At 35.3% G+C, this 16,892-nt stretch overlaps 1 protein-coding gene across 1 annotated transcript; it reads right to left on the reverse strand.

Moving 5' to 3' along the window:
- Positions 1–201: 201 nt before the first annotated feature.
- On the reverse strand, positions 202–16,760 carry wdr95 (WD40 repeat domain 95). Its single transcript, XM_079610851.1, has 30 exons — positions 16,495–16,760; positions 15,407–15,677; positions 13,517–13,570; positions 13,340–13,423; positions 13,124–13,189; positions 12,316–12,546; positions 12,117–12,202; positions 11,694–11,786; positions 11,368–11,413; positions 11,237–11,283; positions 10,803–10,920; positions 10,488–10,557; positions 9,526–9,748; positions 9,217–9,322; positions 8,165–8,316; positions 7,918–8,020; positions 5,979–6,085; positions 5,825–5,904; positions 5,642–5,696; positions 5,504–5,549; positions 3,601–3,660; positions 3,337–3,502; positions 3,116–3,214; positions 2,976–3,034; positions 2,748–2,886; positions 2,633–2,672; positions 2,378–2,466; positions 703–881; positions 473–568; positions 202–377 (listed from the first exon to the last, which is right to left on the reverse strand). The coding sequence occupies exons 1-29, from the start codon at positions 16,560–16,562 to the stop codon at positions 485–487; spliced, it is 3,021 nt and encodes a 1,006-aa protein (XP_079466977.1). The 5' UTR covers positions 16,563–16,760; the 3' UTR covers positions 202–377; positions 473–484.
- Between the last annotated feature and the right edge of the window lie 132 nt (positions 16,761–16,892).

A 16,892-nucleotide genomic window follows, 5' to 3' on the forward strand; every position in this document is an offset into this window, starting at 1 on the left:
TTCAGAATTGGAACGGTATTATTTAGGTTAGGAGGACTATCCCTTTAAGGCTTTCAAAATGGTTAGAAACATTTTTAACTCGAAAATAAACATGAAGTGTATGTCTTTAAATCATGAGATGATATCTAAAGAAAAAAATAACTCTTCACTCCTTTGATAGTAGTGTTATGTCATTTATTTGTCCTTATCTTAGCACGCTGACTTTGACGTGACTAGTCATCTGCATCGTTGGATTGGAATTTGGAGAGATTTTTTGTGAGAGATGTTTTTTTATTGTTGTAAGGTTAACAACTAGGTCTGAGTCCTCAAAAGTGTGGTAGCCCTTGAGACCCATTCTGTCTGAAGTTCTGATACGGTTGAATATTGCGTGGCACTGCCTGCGATCCAAAATAAAACCCAATTTGTTACTCTTTAATAAGGAGACTCGGTTAACATTTAGATGTGCTTGGTCTGAATGAAAATATACACTAACCTCTTGCCAGGCTCAGACACACCTGGAATTGCTCGGTGCAGATTCGTTATCTTTGAGGATTGATGGAGGGTCACTTTCATCGATGAGGACATCCAGCTGCAATTAAAGCACATTAGGGTCGTTTTAGAAGCCAGATTTCAATCTGAGAAACACCACCTGATCCATTCGTGGGAAAACAGAGCTTTATAAAACAACCCCTAACCACACCAGGCTTCATCCAAATATCTTACCTCACTCTTTTTATTTTTAGTTTCCACAGAGTCCAAGACATCGGACAGATCAGTCTCTCTATCCAGTATGGGATGAGAAGGCATGCTTAAAGGATCTATGAGAATTTCCGAGGGAACAGCCGGGTGCTTCCAAGAAGATGGTGTGTCGATGCACCAACTCTCGTACTGTCCAAATGTACCTGTAGAATTCAATGTAGTTTAGGTTGTCATACATTTGATTCCTGAACAAATGACTCTAATTAATTGGTTCTTTTCAGTGAATCAAACACATATAGCTTATGTCTTGTGAACCTACAAATTGAAAAATGTAATTTTATAATTTCAATTAGTAGTCTGTAGGGTCTACTAAAGGTGCGGTCACATTAGCAAAATTTTGAGGACAAAAAAAAGATATATTGTCAGTATTGTAGCAATGGTCAACGTGACAAATTTTGTCAATTAATTTTGACAAGTACATTTTTCAAGTATCTACTTTATCTGAGTATTTTTTTTCCCCTTAGGGAAATGTTTACTTCACTACATTCCAAAGCAAAATATCATACTTTTTACTTCATTTCATAAAAATATATCGTTCCTCGTTATTTTGAACTGAAGAAATCGCCACCAGATACCGAAGCTGAGACGCGATAGATTGATTCATGAACAAGCCAATCCTTTACAATGAACCTGTTGAACTGATTCACAAATTGCACTGAACTATTATTACATGAATCTGACAAATCTGACTGCAGCTGTTCTTGAGTCAACAACTCACTGATTCAGTGATCCGGTCAAAATGTTGTATCGTTGTAGCTTGATTGACGTAGTGAATTTTCACATTATTATTGTAAAGGAAAATAACAATTAGGTCATGACTGTCAGTTATTTGTGATCTAAATATGCAGTGATAGTGTGCGTATAATGACCATAAATAATAACCATAATAATACGTATAATGTATAATAAGATCTGGTGATAAACAAAAGTTAAAAAACCATACTCATGGAATCATCAAAACTTTCTCCTGGGACTGCAACTCGATGCTCGTTCAATGGCTAAAGCGTTGCAAGTATTGTACAATTAACTAACTAATCAGAGGTTCAGTATAAGCGGTAAATGCCTTTAACCAGGTGCTTTAAACTAAGAAACTGATGGTTTTCTGTGCATGGCCACGAAAAAATCCTTTCTGAGAATTGATAGACTATCAATACTAGTGTTCGCTGGACGAACAGATTAATTGATTGTAATATTAATTCATCTACATTAAGTTAATTCGGTTAACTGATCCAAATATGTATAATCAATTATAACAAGTTATGATTAATTATTCATATTTCCCTTTTGAGATAATTTGTTAAACTGTACATTTACTCAAGTACTTGATTCGTCCACCACTGATTTTAACCCCACAGATCGCAGCTTGAAATAGAGCCAATTTATTAGCGTCATTCGTTCTGGTGTTGGACTGGTTCACCTGAAAGTTTTTGATTCACTTAAAACTCAAGAGTCATTATTCCGGACAACACTGGTTACGTAGAATTAGCAGGGCTGTTGTTGAACTGCTGAATAAGAATAGCAGGAAATGCTGTCCAAGTATTTTAATGGGATACTTAGTATGATGCACATTGGCAAACGAATGTACATGCCACAACTGTTACTTCCTGAAAAAAAACATCTAAGCAACTTGTATATGTACCTATAAACTCTCCATGGATACTCCACAACCGCACTGAGAAGTCCAACGAGGAGGTAAGCAGAAACTGGTCCTTGTCAATTATCTTCAAGCTTGAGGAGAGGAAATTATGGTAATAATGGTAATGAGATGTCTTTTTTTAAATGAACAAATACTAAACAAAAAATGAAAGGAAAATACATAAAATAATAGTAAATAAAAACTAAGAATATTGAATAAACACTTTTTTGTGCTTTTTCCCCCACTTATGGAACCTACCTAGTGATGCTGCTGATGTGTGCACGCCAGAAGTTCACCTCTAGAAATGAATAACACCACATCAAGACTCAACATACACATGAAAAGATAAAAATAAAATGAGGACTGTCCTTACTTCCAGGAGGGTTTTGTTCAGGCCCCAGGGCATATTGCTTGACATCATAAACGTAGATGAAGCCGACATGATCGGCTGTAAAAAGCATGCTGTCATCCTGCGTTAAAGCCAGTTTCATAATCGCCTGCTGATGCTGAGACTTAAACATAAGATTTTGATTAGAAACGTTGTCTCATTCTGTTGACATTGAATTTATAATCAAACTTGAGGAAAGATATGAAGATATACAGCCTGAAAAGATGTGATGAACTTCCCGCCATTCAGAACACTCCAGAAATGAACAAAACCTTTGAAAGAGATCAAATACGTTCCGCGAATTATATATCAACTGATTTCTATCATTTTATTCATCGCAAGGACCAGTTTACCTTCAGTATCTGAAGATACAAGCCAAGCAGAAGACGACAATTCAGGAACAAACGCCCGGGTCTTTAAGAAGATGAGGCTCAGCACATTTGTGCATTGAACTATCAATAAAAAAATTAAAAGTAGTTAATATAAGTTGTGCATAATATACCAAGTTTTCATATTGAGGACCAGCGAATCTGAAATCATTATTCACTGAAAATTCATGTGAAGATTGGCATACCAGGATAACTGGTCTGTTGAGGGGTCGGTTGAGGAGTCTGGAAGCGAGACAGTATGCGTTCAGACACTACATTCCACACGATGATCTCCCCATCGTAGCTGCCAGTGGCCAGGAGGTGTGGTGTGCATTGAGCAATGCACAGAATATCCACTTTGTGCCCATTCCTCTGTGTGTGAAACATTCAACACATTTCCCAAAATGCCCCTGCATATTTGAAGGAGATTCAAAGTGTGTAGTTTTGTGAGTTGTGGAGGATGCTAATACCACATCGTCCTGCCAAGAAGGTTTTGGTCTCTCGGTGTACTGAGTTTCCTCTTTGGAGTCCTTTAAAAAAAAATAAAAAATAAAAAAAATAACATGTTTAGCTTAAAAAGTAATCACTGCAGTTATGCACTATTCTGTTCACAGTCTCTTGAATTAAATGAAATCACTGGCATTAAATTTGGTGCACATTGTGGCTTAATCTGGCAAAGGTCCATTCAGATATAAGGCAACCTGACCAACAAGTTAAAGTACTAATTACATATCCTCGATTTTATGTAATTTGGTGGCGAGAAAAAGATAGTTCAGAAAATGTTTGAACATTTTAAAAAAAAAAATTTGTAATGTTCCAAGTAGGTACATAAATGTATTTTGTTGGTTATGGGATTAATCTAATTAATTTGTCATTTGCAGAAGAATTTAAATTAATTAATCTAAAGGCACAATATCGACTTTTGGATTAAAATATCCAAAAACCACTAGAACAATGTTATATATATTTCATAACCGTGACAACCATACAATATTTTTAAATTAACTACATGCCATTTAGCAATAAAATCATCCCGTTTCTATTAATATTATATTCTAATATCGATCAAGCTTACTGCAATGTGCAACAAGTGTCTCATACCAGACACCAAGCGAACACTCAGAGTAACGTTATAACAACTTTCAACACACGCAAATTTATTTTTAGTATGATTGTTTTGACCAAGTAAAACAGCGCTGCTTTACCCCACAATTTAATTCGTCAGATAAAATTTAATGTGAAAATAATTTATTTATAATTGTGTTTAATTATAATAAAGTTATTTTTAACTAATAAAGTTACTGTGTGTGTGTGTGTGTGTGTGTGTGTGTGTGTGTGTGTGTGTGTGTGTGTGTGTGTGTGTGTGTGTGTGTGTGTGTGTGTGTGTGTGTGTGTGTGTGTGTGTGTGTGTGTGTGTGTGTGTGTGTGTGTGAATTTTGGTTTGTCTGTATATCTACAGACACCTTCAACATTTCTTACATTATCACAGTTTATTCGCAACAGTTTAGAAAATTATAATAAAATATGACAAGAACTTTTATCAAATCAGTTGATATTTCACTGGTTTTGCCCATCCTTCTGTTAGACTGTCTCACAAATGAATTAGGTTGAATAGCTGTCAACTGTTACATTTAAGTACAACTAGATAATACCAGTTTAGGTCAATTACCAAGCAATGCTTAATTTTGTTCAGTCTGTGGTCGCAAAACATGGTCAGGTCAAAGTGTCTGAATATTTTTGGTCCCAAATTTTTATAAATTTTACTGGTATTCCACTGTATGAATAAATTTGGAGTATAATATATCACAGTTTACTTTACTTTGCTATCCTCACTTACATGAACTAGTGTCCTGCATCCACTAGTAAAAAAATAGAAAAAAATACAGCTGGTGTCTGAATAATTTTTGTTTTGACTGTAGATAGATAGATATCCCTCTTCCACTGAAAGAATGGCTAAATCAAAGTACTCTGAAGACTTAATAGAATTGACAATAGATGGGGAGGGGAACTTTTTAATAAAATGAGATATGTATTCTCCAGTGGTGTCAAAATCATGCATTTAGGGTATATTTTTTCACGAAGCTCGGATTCTCTTTTCTAAAGTGAACAAAAGCTCTTGTAATAGATGGAATAATGGACTGTCAGAAGGGAATGGAGGAATAAACCACACCAAACACCACTCAAGCACTTTTGAGGAGGAAGGAACATCGAAGTAAATGAAATATGGAAATGGAGTGAACAGCAATAAAGGCGAGAGTACCAGGGGGAAGAAACAGGTCATGGCAGTCAACCATTTTATGAGAGCCATCTGGGGAATTACGCTGATATAAAAAAAAGGTCGTAAGGGAAGCAGGCTGGTCACTTTATACTCACCAAGTAAATGTCAATCCTGCGGTCCCAACCAACAGAAATCACAAATCTGCCAAAAGAAATAAGAAAAGTGAATCAGCCAAAAAATGAGGATAATAATATCCATGAAGATTATGGCGCTTGCAGTCAGCAGAGACTTACGCATTCCTGTGCAGTGTCAGGTAGAGGCAGTCACAAATCTCTGCACATTTTCCATCTGGGAAAAAAACATAATGCAGGGCTTTGCTTCACAACAGCTTTAGGGAATGTGGGATATAATCAGTCATTCTCAGGAGCAAAGGAAATCAATTAAATGCACATTAAGAACTAAAAGGAATTATTGACCTTTCTTGAATATTTTCACGCACTGGCCATTGTTGAAGTTCCACATCTTAAGGCAGCCATCTCTTCCACCAGTCACTAGCCTAGTGGAAAAAAAAAAAACACTGCAAAAAACAGTAATATTATGCATTGTCATATATAAGTTAGCTTTAACAACCTCCTTCCGCTAGAGTCAAAAGCCATGCAGGTTATTGCAGACTCTCCATGAGCACCTCCAAACTCAAACATCTGAGCTCCAGTTTCCACATCCCAAACTTTGACAGCCTGAATTCAAGAAAATACGTTAACGCACTACATTTAGAAAAGAGGGACTTGCTTTACTAAAAACAGCTCAGCTTGTCATGAGTTGAAATTAAAGAATATACTTTTAAAACACTTCTGGATACACTCAAAAAAACGAACTAGGAAGGTTGTGCACTTTACATAATATATTTATATTTAGTTTACTTATAATAATTGTGTTTGTTGACTTGAAATGTTTTTTTCTATTAAGGTCCACGTAATTATGTCTCATCTTAACAGTACAAAATCCTAACGTGTTGTCTAAACACAAATCATTTATGTTAAGTAAAAAATTCTTACATCCAGAGGGGGCGGTATAGTGCGACGCCAACTGCCATTTTGCCCTAACTTAATTTGATTGTGTTCAATCTGCTTAAATATAAAATTTAAGTTTACTTAATCCATTTGTGTTGGATTACATGAATGATTTGTGTTGCATTAACTGAGACTGGGCGGTGCTTGTTAGTTCCCAGCATGCTTTGCATATGGTTAAATTAAGAGAGAATAAATGTTAAAATGAAGTGTTATTTTATGTTTTTTGGAGAAAATTAGAAAAGGGGAAGACTTGATAGTGTGTAATTGTGTTTAATGTTCAATTACATTGGAATAATTAGAACCATTTAAATTACAGTGGGTTACCATTGTGGAGAAGAGTGGAGCATTTTGTTTGGCTGTGGACTGATTCAGATACGTTTAACTGTTTTGGTTGAAGAAGCATGTAAATCTTAGCATTTGCAAATATGTACTACTGCTAGCAAATAGCTAGCTATAGTCTATCGATTTGATTATGTGTCACTAAAATAAATGAAATATTAATGGATATTTGAAAATAAAAAACACTTCAATCATGTCAGAAAACCTTAAAATTAGTTGGGCTGACACTATTAAATGAAGCTGTGCCAAACTATAGTAAATAAGTTGAATCAACCTTAATAAATTAAGTTGACCCAACGTAAGTACATTAAATTGGAATAACATAATTGCATAATGCTGAAATAAAGCAAGTTAATCATGTGGAAATCCTTTCCATGATTTTTTTATGTTCATTCAAAGAGTAATTTTTTTGAGTGTACAAATGTAGCCTATATCTACTATTTGGATCTTACGAAAAGTCATAATTTTGCTAACTTCAACCAAAAACCCTACTAAAGACAAACAAACCTGTACCCATAAATTGGTTACTCACACAAAGCTATCATTTGACTTCATAAGAACTGGAATATAGCACACAAGACGTATGAAGTACTTGTATGTTTTTATGTAAGGTTTGGTGTCAGTAAACTTTATCGTCTTTTTAAAGAAATGAATGCTTTCATTCAGCAAGGACACATTCAATTGATCAAAAGAGACAGTCAAATCTTTTACACTGTTACAAGATATTTATAGTTCTAATAAATGGTTTTCTTTTGGACTTTATAATCAAAGAATCCTGAAAAAAAGTATCATGTTTTCCACAAAAATATTAAGCAGCACAACTGTTTTCAACATTGAGAACAATAAGGAATGTTTCTTGAGCACCAAATCAGTATATTAGAATGATTTCTGAAGGATCAAGCGACACTGCAGATTGCTGAAAATTTAGCTTTGCCATCAAAGGAGCAAGTTACATTTAAAAATATATTAAAAGAGAAAAAAAGTGATTTTCAATTGCAATAATATTTCACAATAGTACTGTTTTTACTGTATTTTTAATCAAATAAATGCAGCCCTGGTGAGCACAAGAGACTTCTGTCAAAAACCGACCTATGAGCACGAGGAACAGAGCATCTGCGTGCTCAATGTATTTCATACAGATACTTCTCAAAAGCACTCACCGAGCCCTCAGAGCAGCTCACCACCTGCCTAAACTCCTCACTGTATCCGCAGCACAACACTGGCTCTTCATGGGACAGAATCTGATTGCCCTTAGGCTGTGGTCTACAACAGATACAGGCATGTGAAAGGAGAAAGGAAGCAAAATGCATGACAACATTGTAGCTAAATACACATACAATCTAATGCCTTATAGCCAACTGATACTCATTTGAAATCTTTTTGTTATATAACATCTAAGATACATACTTTGTCTGAAGGGATAGTAAGGCGAGAGAATCTGTGGCGATGTAGAGCCCCTTCACAGCTGAGGAGTAGAGGCACGCAGACAATTCTCCCTGGATATTACTTGCCTCTGGATCGGCAGTAAAAAGACACGTCTCATCCTTAATGTGCCATATCTATAAAAAAATGAAATAAAAAAATTGTCATCATAAAAAAATAATACATTTTCATATTTATGTTGCACGTAACTAGGAATATTTCACAGAAAATTACATAATTATTTACTCCCTCATGTTGTTCCAAACCCATATGACCTTCTTTCTAATGTGAAACACAAATGGAGAATTTTAAACAACATTCTGCCCACTGTTGTCAAAATAATGATCGTAAATGTGGACTGGGGCTGTCAAGCTTCGAAAAAGATTCAAAAGTAATAGTATCATAAAAGTGGTCCTTGTGAATTACACACCACATTGCAAGTCTTCTGAATAGTTTAGCGTGATGAACATACTATTCCATGCTAATCTTCACTTTAGTGGGCTGTTTACGGTGAACGGATCATTGAGTCGGTAAGATCAGTCCGGTTCAGACCGGTTTAGTGGACTGGATCAACTGATTCATAGAAAAGAACAATTTAACTCAAAGAATGATTCCTTCACAAACTGGACATGTCTCATAAGTGCATCAAGGAGAGACTGTGTGGATTTAACTATTTCTGACTTTAGAAGACTTTGAATACAGTGCATCTTTATTGTGGTGCTTTTTGTCATTTTGGAGCTTGACAGCCTTGTCCTTATTCACCTTCATTATACTGACAAGAGTGATACGCATTTGCTTAAAAAAAATTGACTTGAGGATGAGTAAATTAATTTAAATCTTTGGGTGAACTATCCCTTAACAAACAAATGGTGCAGTCTATAAATGTTGCATTTGGGTTTACTAATTATGAACATTCAGTTTAACTTTAGCTTAGTTTAATGTTTGGCTTTTTTCATATTGAGAAGATTTAAAACACTTTTTTGATATAATAAATTCAGATTTGACTTTGGATTTTAAGTAATGAATCAATTCCTCACCTTAGCAGTCTTGTCTGTGGAGACTGAGTAAATGTGCCCATCTTCTGAGGAGATACAGAGGTAGGAAACGGGGGCATCGTGACCTTTCAAAATCCCTGTTGGTCTTCTGCCATTTCCAAATGTAAAATTACTAGCCTGGCATTTCACATCAGTATTTGATAACACAGTTTTATCTATGTATATTTCATATTTTCTACAGTATATAGATCAGAGAGGAAATCATCTCTCTGATTTTAATTCTCCAAAATAATTAAAATCAGAGAGATGCCACTTGTTATGAAGAAGATACCCTAAAGATATAAGGCATACTTAGGCACATAAGGATTCCACATGCGCAGCAGCCTGTCCATCCCGCCGGTGACCAAAAGATTGCGCTTCTCACAGAAATCAAAGGTCATGACTCCTTTAGGAACGGTGAAGATTGTTTGGTTGCTGGTTGCCCTCTGTGTGACTTTCGTAGACTTTCCCTTTTCGCTCACTTCTGTCATCTCTCTCATCTGCTCTTGCATGTAGGTTGATGGATGAATGCATCCTAATTAAAAACAGATTGTCAAACCTTCATACACGCATATCCACTCAAACAGATCACAGCTGACAGATTCAGAGCCCTTTCCCCCTCTTTCTGAGTCATGGTGTGTTATTCAAATGAGTTTAACCGGAGCTTCATTGCACTGAGAGTTTTGACAGATCTCTCATCTGGCATTAAACATGCAAGACACCAGAGTTGCTATTTTCTTCCTTTTGCAATGTTAAACAGACATCACTGAGAAAAAAGTGAGAAAGGAGGACACTATTTTCTACACATGGGTTTATATGAATGTTTAGGTCAGATCTCACCCTAAAATCAATAGTAATATTATCTTAAAAGTATATCTTGCATAAATAAAATTAACGCAATTTTTAGGATCAATACGATTTTTTGCTCTGTGACTGTGCTCTGTGTTCAACTAAGACCATTTCGACCCCTATTCTCATTATCTTATTGCGTCTGTTTCCATCTTGCTTGTATTTCTCATTATTTTTAATTATGACTCTCATTACTGTAATACAATAATGAGGAAGACAATGTGCTTAACTGCCATGAAATAATGTAAAAAAAAAAACTGAATAGTCCTAAAAGTAAGCTGAATTATTCAGGCAAAATATGATTTATAATGTTTCCTTTTGATTTTGGGGTGACATATAATATTAAATGAGAGAAAATAAAATAATCAAAATTATCCTACTATACTGCAAAAAGTAAACCAATAGAAGTCATTTTTAAATCTTACCTATAACAAGGGCAGAGTCTTCATGCCCTGATGAGGATACAATGGCAGGTATGCTTTGAAAATATTTCACCTGAATTGATAAAAAAATATTGTTACATTTTAGACACTTGTTTTTTCTTTTGTAAAAAATGAGATGATTATAAAAAATACTTTAGTAAAATATTTTACTGTCAGTATCTTATACTAATGCACTGATGGAGTATTTACAATTGATTGCAATGTATATTCATGTGCATTGTAGCAATAAACAACATTGGATGAGAAGAAGAAAAATATATGTACAGTCATTAATAATGATAATAATAAATATTTAACCTTTGACACCCAGTCTTGGTGGACTTTCCATCTGATAAATGCTATTTCTGGAGACTGAAGTGCACGGTCGAGGCTTATGTTTGGCATGTTGTCAACCAGCGGCAATCTTTTCCACAATCTAGGGCATAAATGCATTCTTATAAAAGCTTACAGACCATTCACAAAATATACTATAAAAATGACTGTTTCTGCCTTTTTGTTTTTTGCTTATGTTATTATTATATAAATAAGATGAATATCATGCACAGTGTCAGTGAGCAAGGTAATATAATATTCTTAACATGCCAGTTATCTCTCCAGAGAACAGAATCAATGTTTCCTAATTAATTTATTCATTCATTTATGAAAATTAGAGCATGCCTGCATGACAAATTGTAATTTTGTTTTACAAAACTGCACATGAAAAATCTTTACTATTAAGAAACCTTGTTTACCTCAGTTTCTCCCTGATCGATGTTATTAACAGGATGTTCACACAGCCCTAGAGTGCCAACAGCTTTGTGTTTAGTTAAACACGTTGTATTTCATGAAATTAATATGTGTAGGACTGCCTTCGTTTACTTACCTGAGTATCGCCATATACAATGATACATTCATCTGGGCCAGTAGAGCTAACAAAACCAGAGTATATTTTTTAATTACAAGAAAAGCAAACATTGACATCAACAAAGAGCATTGTTCCAAAATATGTTAATGCAAAAGCCAACATAACATACCCTTATTTATTTTTTTCTGTTTTCAATATCATGTTACATTGTAAATGCAGAGCAAATTAAGTTGTTGTTTTTCAAACTAAAATCATATCTGAAAACACTGAACATGAATAAAACTCCAAAACGTCACAAAACAGCAATCACATCAACATGTCTGACGTGAATCAGGTCTGCTCACCAGTAATCCAGGTTTAAAGGCACAGTTTCTAGTGCACTCAACTGACAGCAAGGCTCCAAAGAGGAAAGCTCATAAAACTGGATCTCTCTGGATCTGTAAAGTGGGAGAAAATATGTTGTTTGGATTGACTGAAGGAAAGGCAGAGATCAGAGGTGGCTGTTATATATATATAAAACAGTTTTTCCCCAAGAACACTACAAAGTTACAAGGTATACTTGAGCAGAATAACAGAGGAGTCCCCAGGCTGCTCCAAGGGAATCATCACTGTAATAAATGTAAATTGCTTTGGATAAAAGCATCTGCAAATATACTACTTCATCTTCATTTGAAACAGCATGCCATAGGGAAAAATCTTCATTAGAAAGTTATAGTGTATTATAAAGACTGTTCTGTAAAAATAAATGTATTTTAAAAGCAGTTTACCCAGTTCCAATAATCAGTTTGTTGTACTCTGTCATTGGCACAAAATCAGTAGCCCATTTTTGTTTTCGACTGACGGATCTCTCGGGCTGGATATAGAAACAGAGAAATGATTCAAATTCAATATTGGATTCTTAAAAAATGGATGAGAGCAGGAACATGAATACAGAAGTAAACAAATGTAAATGTAAATATAACCCACAAACACATTCTTCTTGCTCTTCAAATAAAGCTTGGGGGTCCAGAAGTTAACAACCCCATCTTCTCTTAGAGTCACAACGGTTCCATCAGAAGGCAAGTGGATTCTCACAACAGGCTTCCCACGTTTCAGAAACTTAATGTTAGCCGGTAATATAAAGGTTGCCATTTTACTGCGACGCACAGTCTCTTCCTTCGCTTCGTACTCCAGGTATATGTATGTGCAGAACTCATGCTAAAAGAAAGAGAAGAAGACTTAAAAAAAACTTTAATAGAATTTGTTATGGAAGTGTGTTCAATATTTCATAGTAAAGGTTATGAGTCTCATTCACAAATCATTTAAATACACATATTTTTTTATTAATTATTATTTTTTATTAATTACATTATTAATAATATCAATATTATATTCTATTATTTTGATATCCATTTTATAATATTATGAAAACTATATATAATATACAACATAATCAAATGAGTATAATATGTATTCATTACATAATACAACAAAATAATTTATATATAAAAAAACATTTAGTCCATCAGGAGTTAGATTTTTGTATACAAGTTTGGAAATAAATTGAATTGCAAACTTAATTTCAATCATGACCTCTATTTGAAAATGTTTGCAAGCAATTTCCTGCACAAATATGTGCATTCAAAGTTACTGAATGAGACCCATTTTGACCACTTGCCCACAAGGGGTTTTTATATGTAAAAACTTGACTCAAAAACACAACATTTAACAAATTGTCAGTTCCTTTAAGAGAACAAGTGTGAGATTTAAAGAGGAAACAATGATTTATTCATACCCATTCGATTTTACCATCACAAGTGTAATCGATCTTCATGAATAGCTGGTGAATGTGAGATTCTTTCTGTGACGTTTCAAAAAGTGTTAGTCCAAAGTAATGGGTGGGAAGACAGTGAGAGAGAGAAGATTGTACAATCATACATAAAGATTTTAGGTCTTGGGTCCCCGTTAATCCATTTACGCAAGCAACAGGATATGACTGAATAGTACTTACAACTCCTTTCAGACCTGGGCAGTTTTTCACAACAGATTTGAATTCTGAATAATCCAACATATGGATGCCAGCCTTTGCAAACTCCTGCTCAAGAGAACATAATTAGGAATAGCGTATTGTGTCTAATTAATCATTTAAATTAGATTTCCAAAAAAACTACACATTTTTAATACTTACATCATAGGCCAGTTTAATTTGCTTTAGATCATCAATGGACACCATCTTCTCAATCTATGATGGACAGCAAAAAGAAATTAAACAAGGCACAACTCTCACAGAACAAGTGAGTTGGAAGGAGCATGTATTAAATGTGCAAGTCTCTACAGAGAGGTTTGTAGGAAAGAAGATTAACAAAGATTAACATCACAAAGTCACTGCAGATGCTATTTCAACATAGTATGAATCGACAAGTGTTGTTTGACATTTGTTGGATGATCAAACAGCACCTTTCAGCATGTCAAAAAATGAAACAGCTGCTGGATTCCGACAGGTTGCTGTCACATGTTCAGCTCCTCCTTACAATAATAAATTCACTTGAAAATGAAACGGCTTCGTTGCAACGTGATGCAATTTTAATTTTGTTGTGGATCAAAAGCCCACATGCTTCATCAGTCTGCAGACAATCAATAGATTACATGCGAGTCAAATCACTCAAACCATCTACCATGAATAAAGGAATGATATGATGACTTGATGAGATATATGGGTTTCTTCTACAATTCTTAATAGGATTTTAGATTAGTACTTTGTATTTATAAGACTAATTTACCTTGGGTTCCCTCTGCAATTATACATAAAAAAATCTCTGCTAATTTTTTGCAACTTAAGTTTTCAAAATTCATGTTTGAGACTGTATTTTGTGATATACAACAGTCTCTTTAGATTAAAAGCAGACCTCAATTTACTCACAAATTGAAAATCGCCACTAAAAATCCATAGGAAATTGCAGAGGGAACCCAAGCCTTTCCCGGTTGGCCTAGGAATTGATAATAAGTACTGCATCTGCCACAAAAACAATTAGGCTAGGATTTCAATTAGGGTGACAGCATTAAACAGCAAAATGAACACCGAAAACAGCTGAGCTACGGTTACACCAGTGATAGGGGTGTCCCTACTTGTTATTTGGTCTCCTACTGATAAATACAGATTATAACTTTCATGCCTATTTCACTGTGCAGTCAGATGGCAAATTACCTCCAGCGCAAACAAATTTGGGCTTGATAAGGAAAAAATAATTGATTTGCTTTCTGGGGAGCAAGTTCAAGCACTCTGTTGAAATAAATAATGCATGTCCACTGTGTCATTTCATTCAATCGCTAGTCATGACAGATTACCCTGCAATGGCTGCCCATCCAAAGGTCATCCAGCTAATGAATTAATGGATTCTGTACTTGATTCAAAATGTCATTTTAGGAAAAAGACCACAATTCTGTCCTGCAGAAAGTTAATGATTTGGTTTTGGCATATTTAAAGCTTTGGTATGAGAAGAGTGACCTATTATATACTACACTGACACCTTTAGGTTTTAAGATTGAAAGACGGTTGGCTAAAATGGCAGTTACAATTTGGTTGGTTACTTCTACATCAAAACCTGGGACATAATAAATAGCTTTTTGAAGAATGAAATATGATATGATTTAGAGCAGACAAAAGATATGAAAAGAAACATATTCTGTACATACCTAAGGTTGATGTAAAAACTGAATTCAGTGGTCTGTTTACTGGTCGGTTAGAGCAGATCAGTTTAAAAAATGCAAAACAAGATTAGAACGATATGAAGGCGGGCTCTGTGCTGGAGGGGGCGGGGTTAAACATTAAATATAGCCTAATATATTAAATAGTAAACAATATATTAGACTCTAATTTCATATGCAATATTATGGATCTATGAATTGCATCAGTCCAGCTGCCCAACTCCCTTATTTATCATTATAACATTTACATTTGCATACCTGACCAGTGAGAGATGATGCTGGGGCACGTTGCCATTCATATAGGTAGAATATAATTGTTGGGAAATGCAGCCAAGCAGCAGATGCTGCACAAGTGTGACCCTTTGACTTTTACCTTGAGCTCACTGAGGGTCCCAGCAGGATCTGCTCTGTAGCGTTTTCGCATGCTAAGTTTAACATCGTCTCCCAGGGCAAGAGAGTGTCGTCTGGGTTCTTGCCTCAAAAGCTCTCTCTCTAGCCAAGCAGGAAGCTGTTGGCTCCTCTCAGAAGGGTCTAATATGGACCCAGTAGAATACAGAACCCCATCAGCCGGCTGTCTGTACCGCGTGCCCTGCTTCTGGTTCAGTCCAGCCGCTCCATACACAGGCCCAAAATCTGTCGAAATACTGCATAAGAGTGTTGCATTGAATATTTTGATTATCGTTTCTTTTTTATTTAAGTTATTGAGAGACAACCTTGCAAATGGCCCTTTCACGCATCGCCCAACGGCAAACTCAAACATCACATGTACCTCTTACAGGTGCTTGTGATGGCATATCTCAACAGGTAAAAGTAGGCTACTTTCAATAAAAGATCTAACATATTAGCAATACTTTTTAGCTGTGTTGCTATGTGTCATGAGTAACCACACACACATGAGAGGGACTAGAATATAGTTTGCAAAGTATAAAAAGTATTCTATAGTCTATTGGATGTCCCTATAAAACATGAAAACCCAACGTGTGTGTGTGTGTGTGTGTGTGTGTGTTTGTGTGTTGTTGTTGTTGTTGCTGTTGTTTTTATAGGGAGAACTTTACACCTCCTACATTTTATTTTGCAAAGCGAAAGCCAAGAGTATGTTAGGTCAAATCAAATTAGAGTCAAGTAATATCTTCATATTTGTCTGTCAAAACATAAATTAATTAATCTTCAAGGACACAAACTGGTTCCAGCAAGGCAACAGCATTATCCATATTCCCTGGCAACAGTAAACTCTATGAACAACAGGAGGAGTGACACCCAAGGTCAGGAGCTGGAAAATAACCGAATACCAATGTGGTACAAAACATAGTCCTCATACTGAAATGAAAGTCATGAAGCAGAACAAATTAGTCTCTGTATCAGGAGCTGTTTCAAAGTGGTGCTGAGCAAATGAAATGCTTAAATATGGGAACTGGAAGCCATGTCAAGATATAGATAACTGAAAAGCATAAAGCAGAATACCTGGGCTTCTTATGAGTCTCAAGTTGGGCTCCAGCAGATGAGGCCCGAATTTTCCTGCCTAGCGGCATAACTCAAGAGATCTGAGAGTATCTCGTCTTTTCCAGCTTGGCTTCCGTTCTCTTTAGAGACTGCTTGCTTGTTTTGCAAAGGAGCTTAGAGACACAGCACACCTGAGTCTCAGGTTACCTGATACACAAAACCGAGTGAGGTGGCTACGCATGCATTGTGATGAGAGACACATTTAAAACCACTTTTAAATTTCATAATGTTAAAAATACCTTTTAAGCAGAAATGTCTGTTCACCATAAATTAATTTTCTTCATTTTCAGGGGGAAGAAAACTTTTCACTCTTCGTCTTTCAGTTTTAAACTTAATGAGAAATATTCATGTGGTATTAA

Source organism: Phoxinus phoxinus (assembly GCF_949152265.1).
Source record: "Phoxinus phoxinus genome assembly, chromosome: 4".
Taxonomy (NCBI): Eukaryota; Metazoa; Chordata; class Actinopteri; order Cypriniformes; family Leuciscidae; genus Phoxinus; species Phoxinus phoxinus.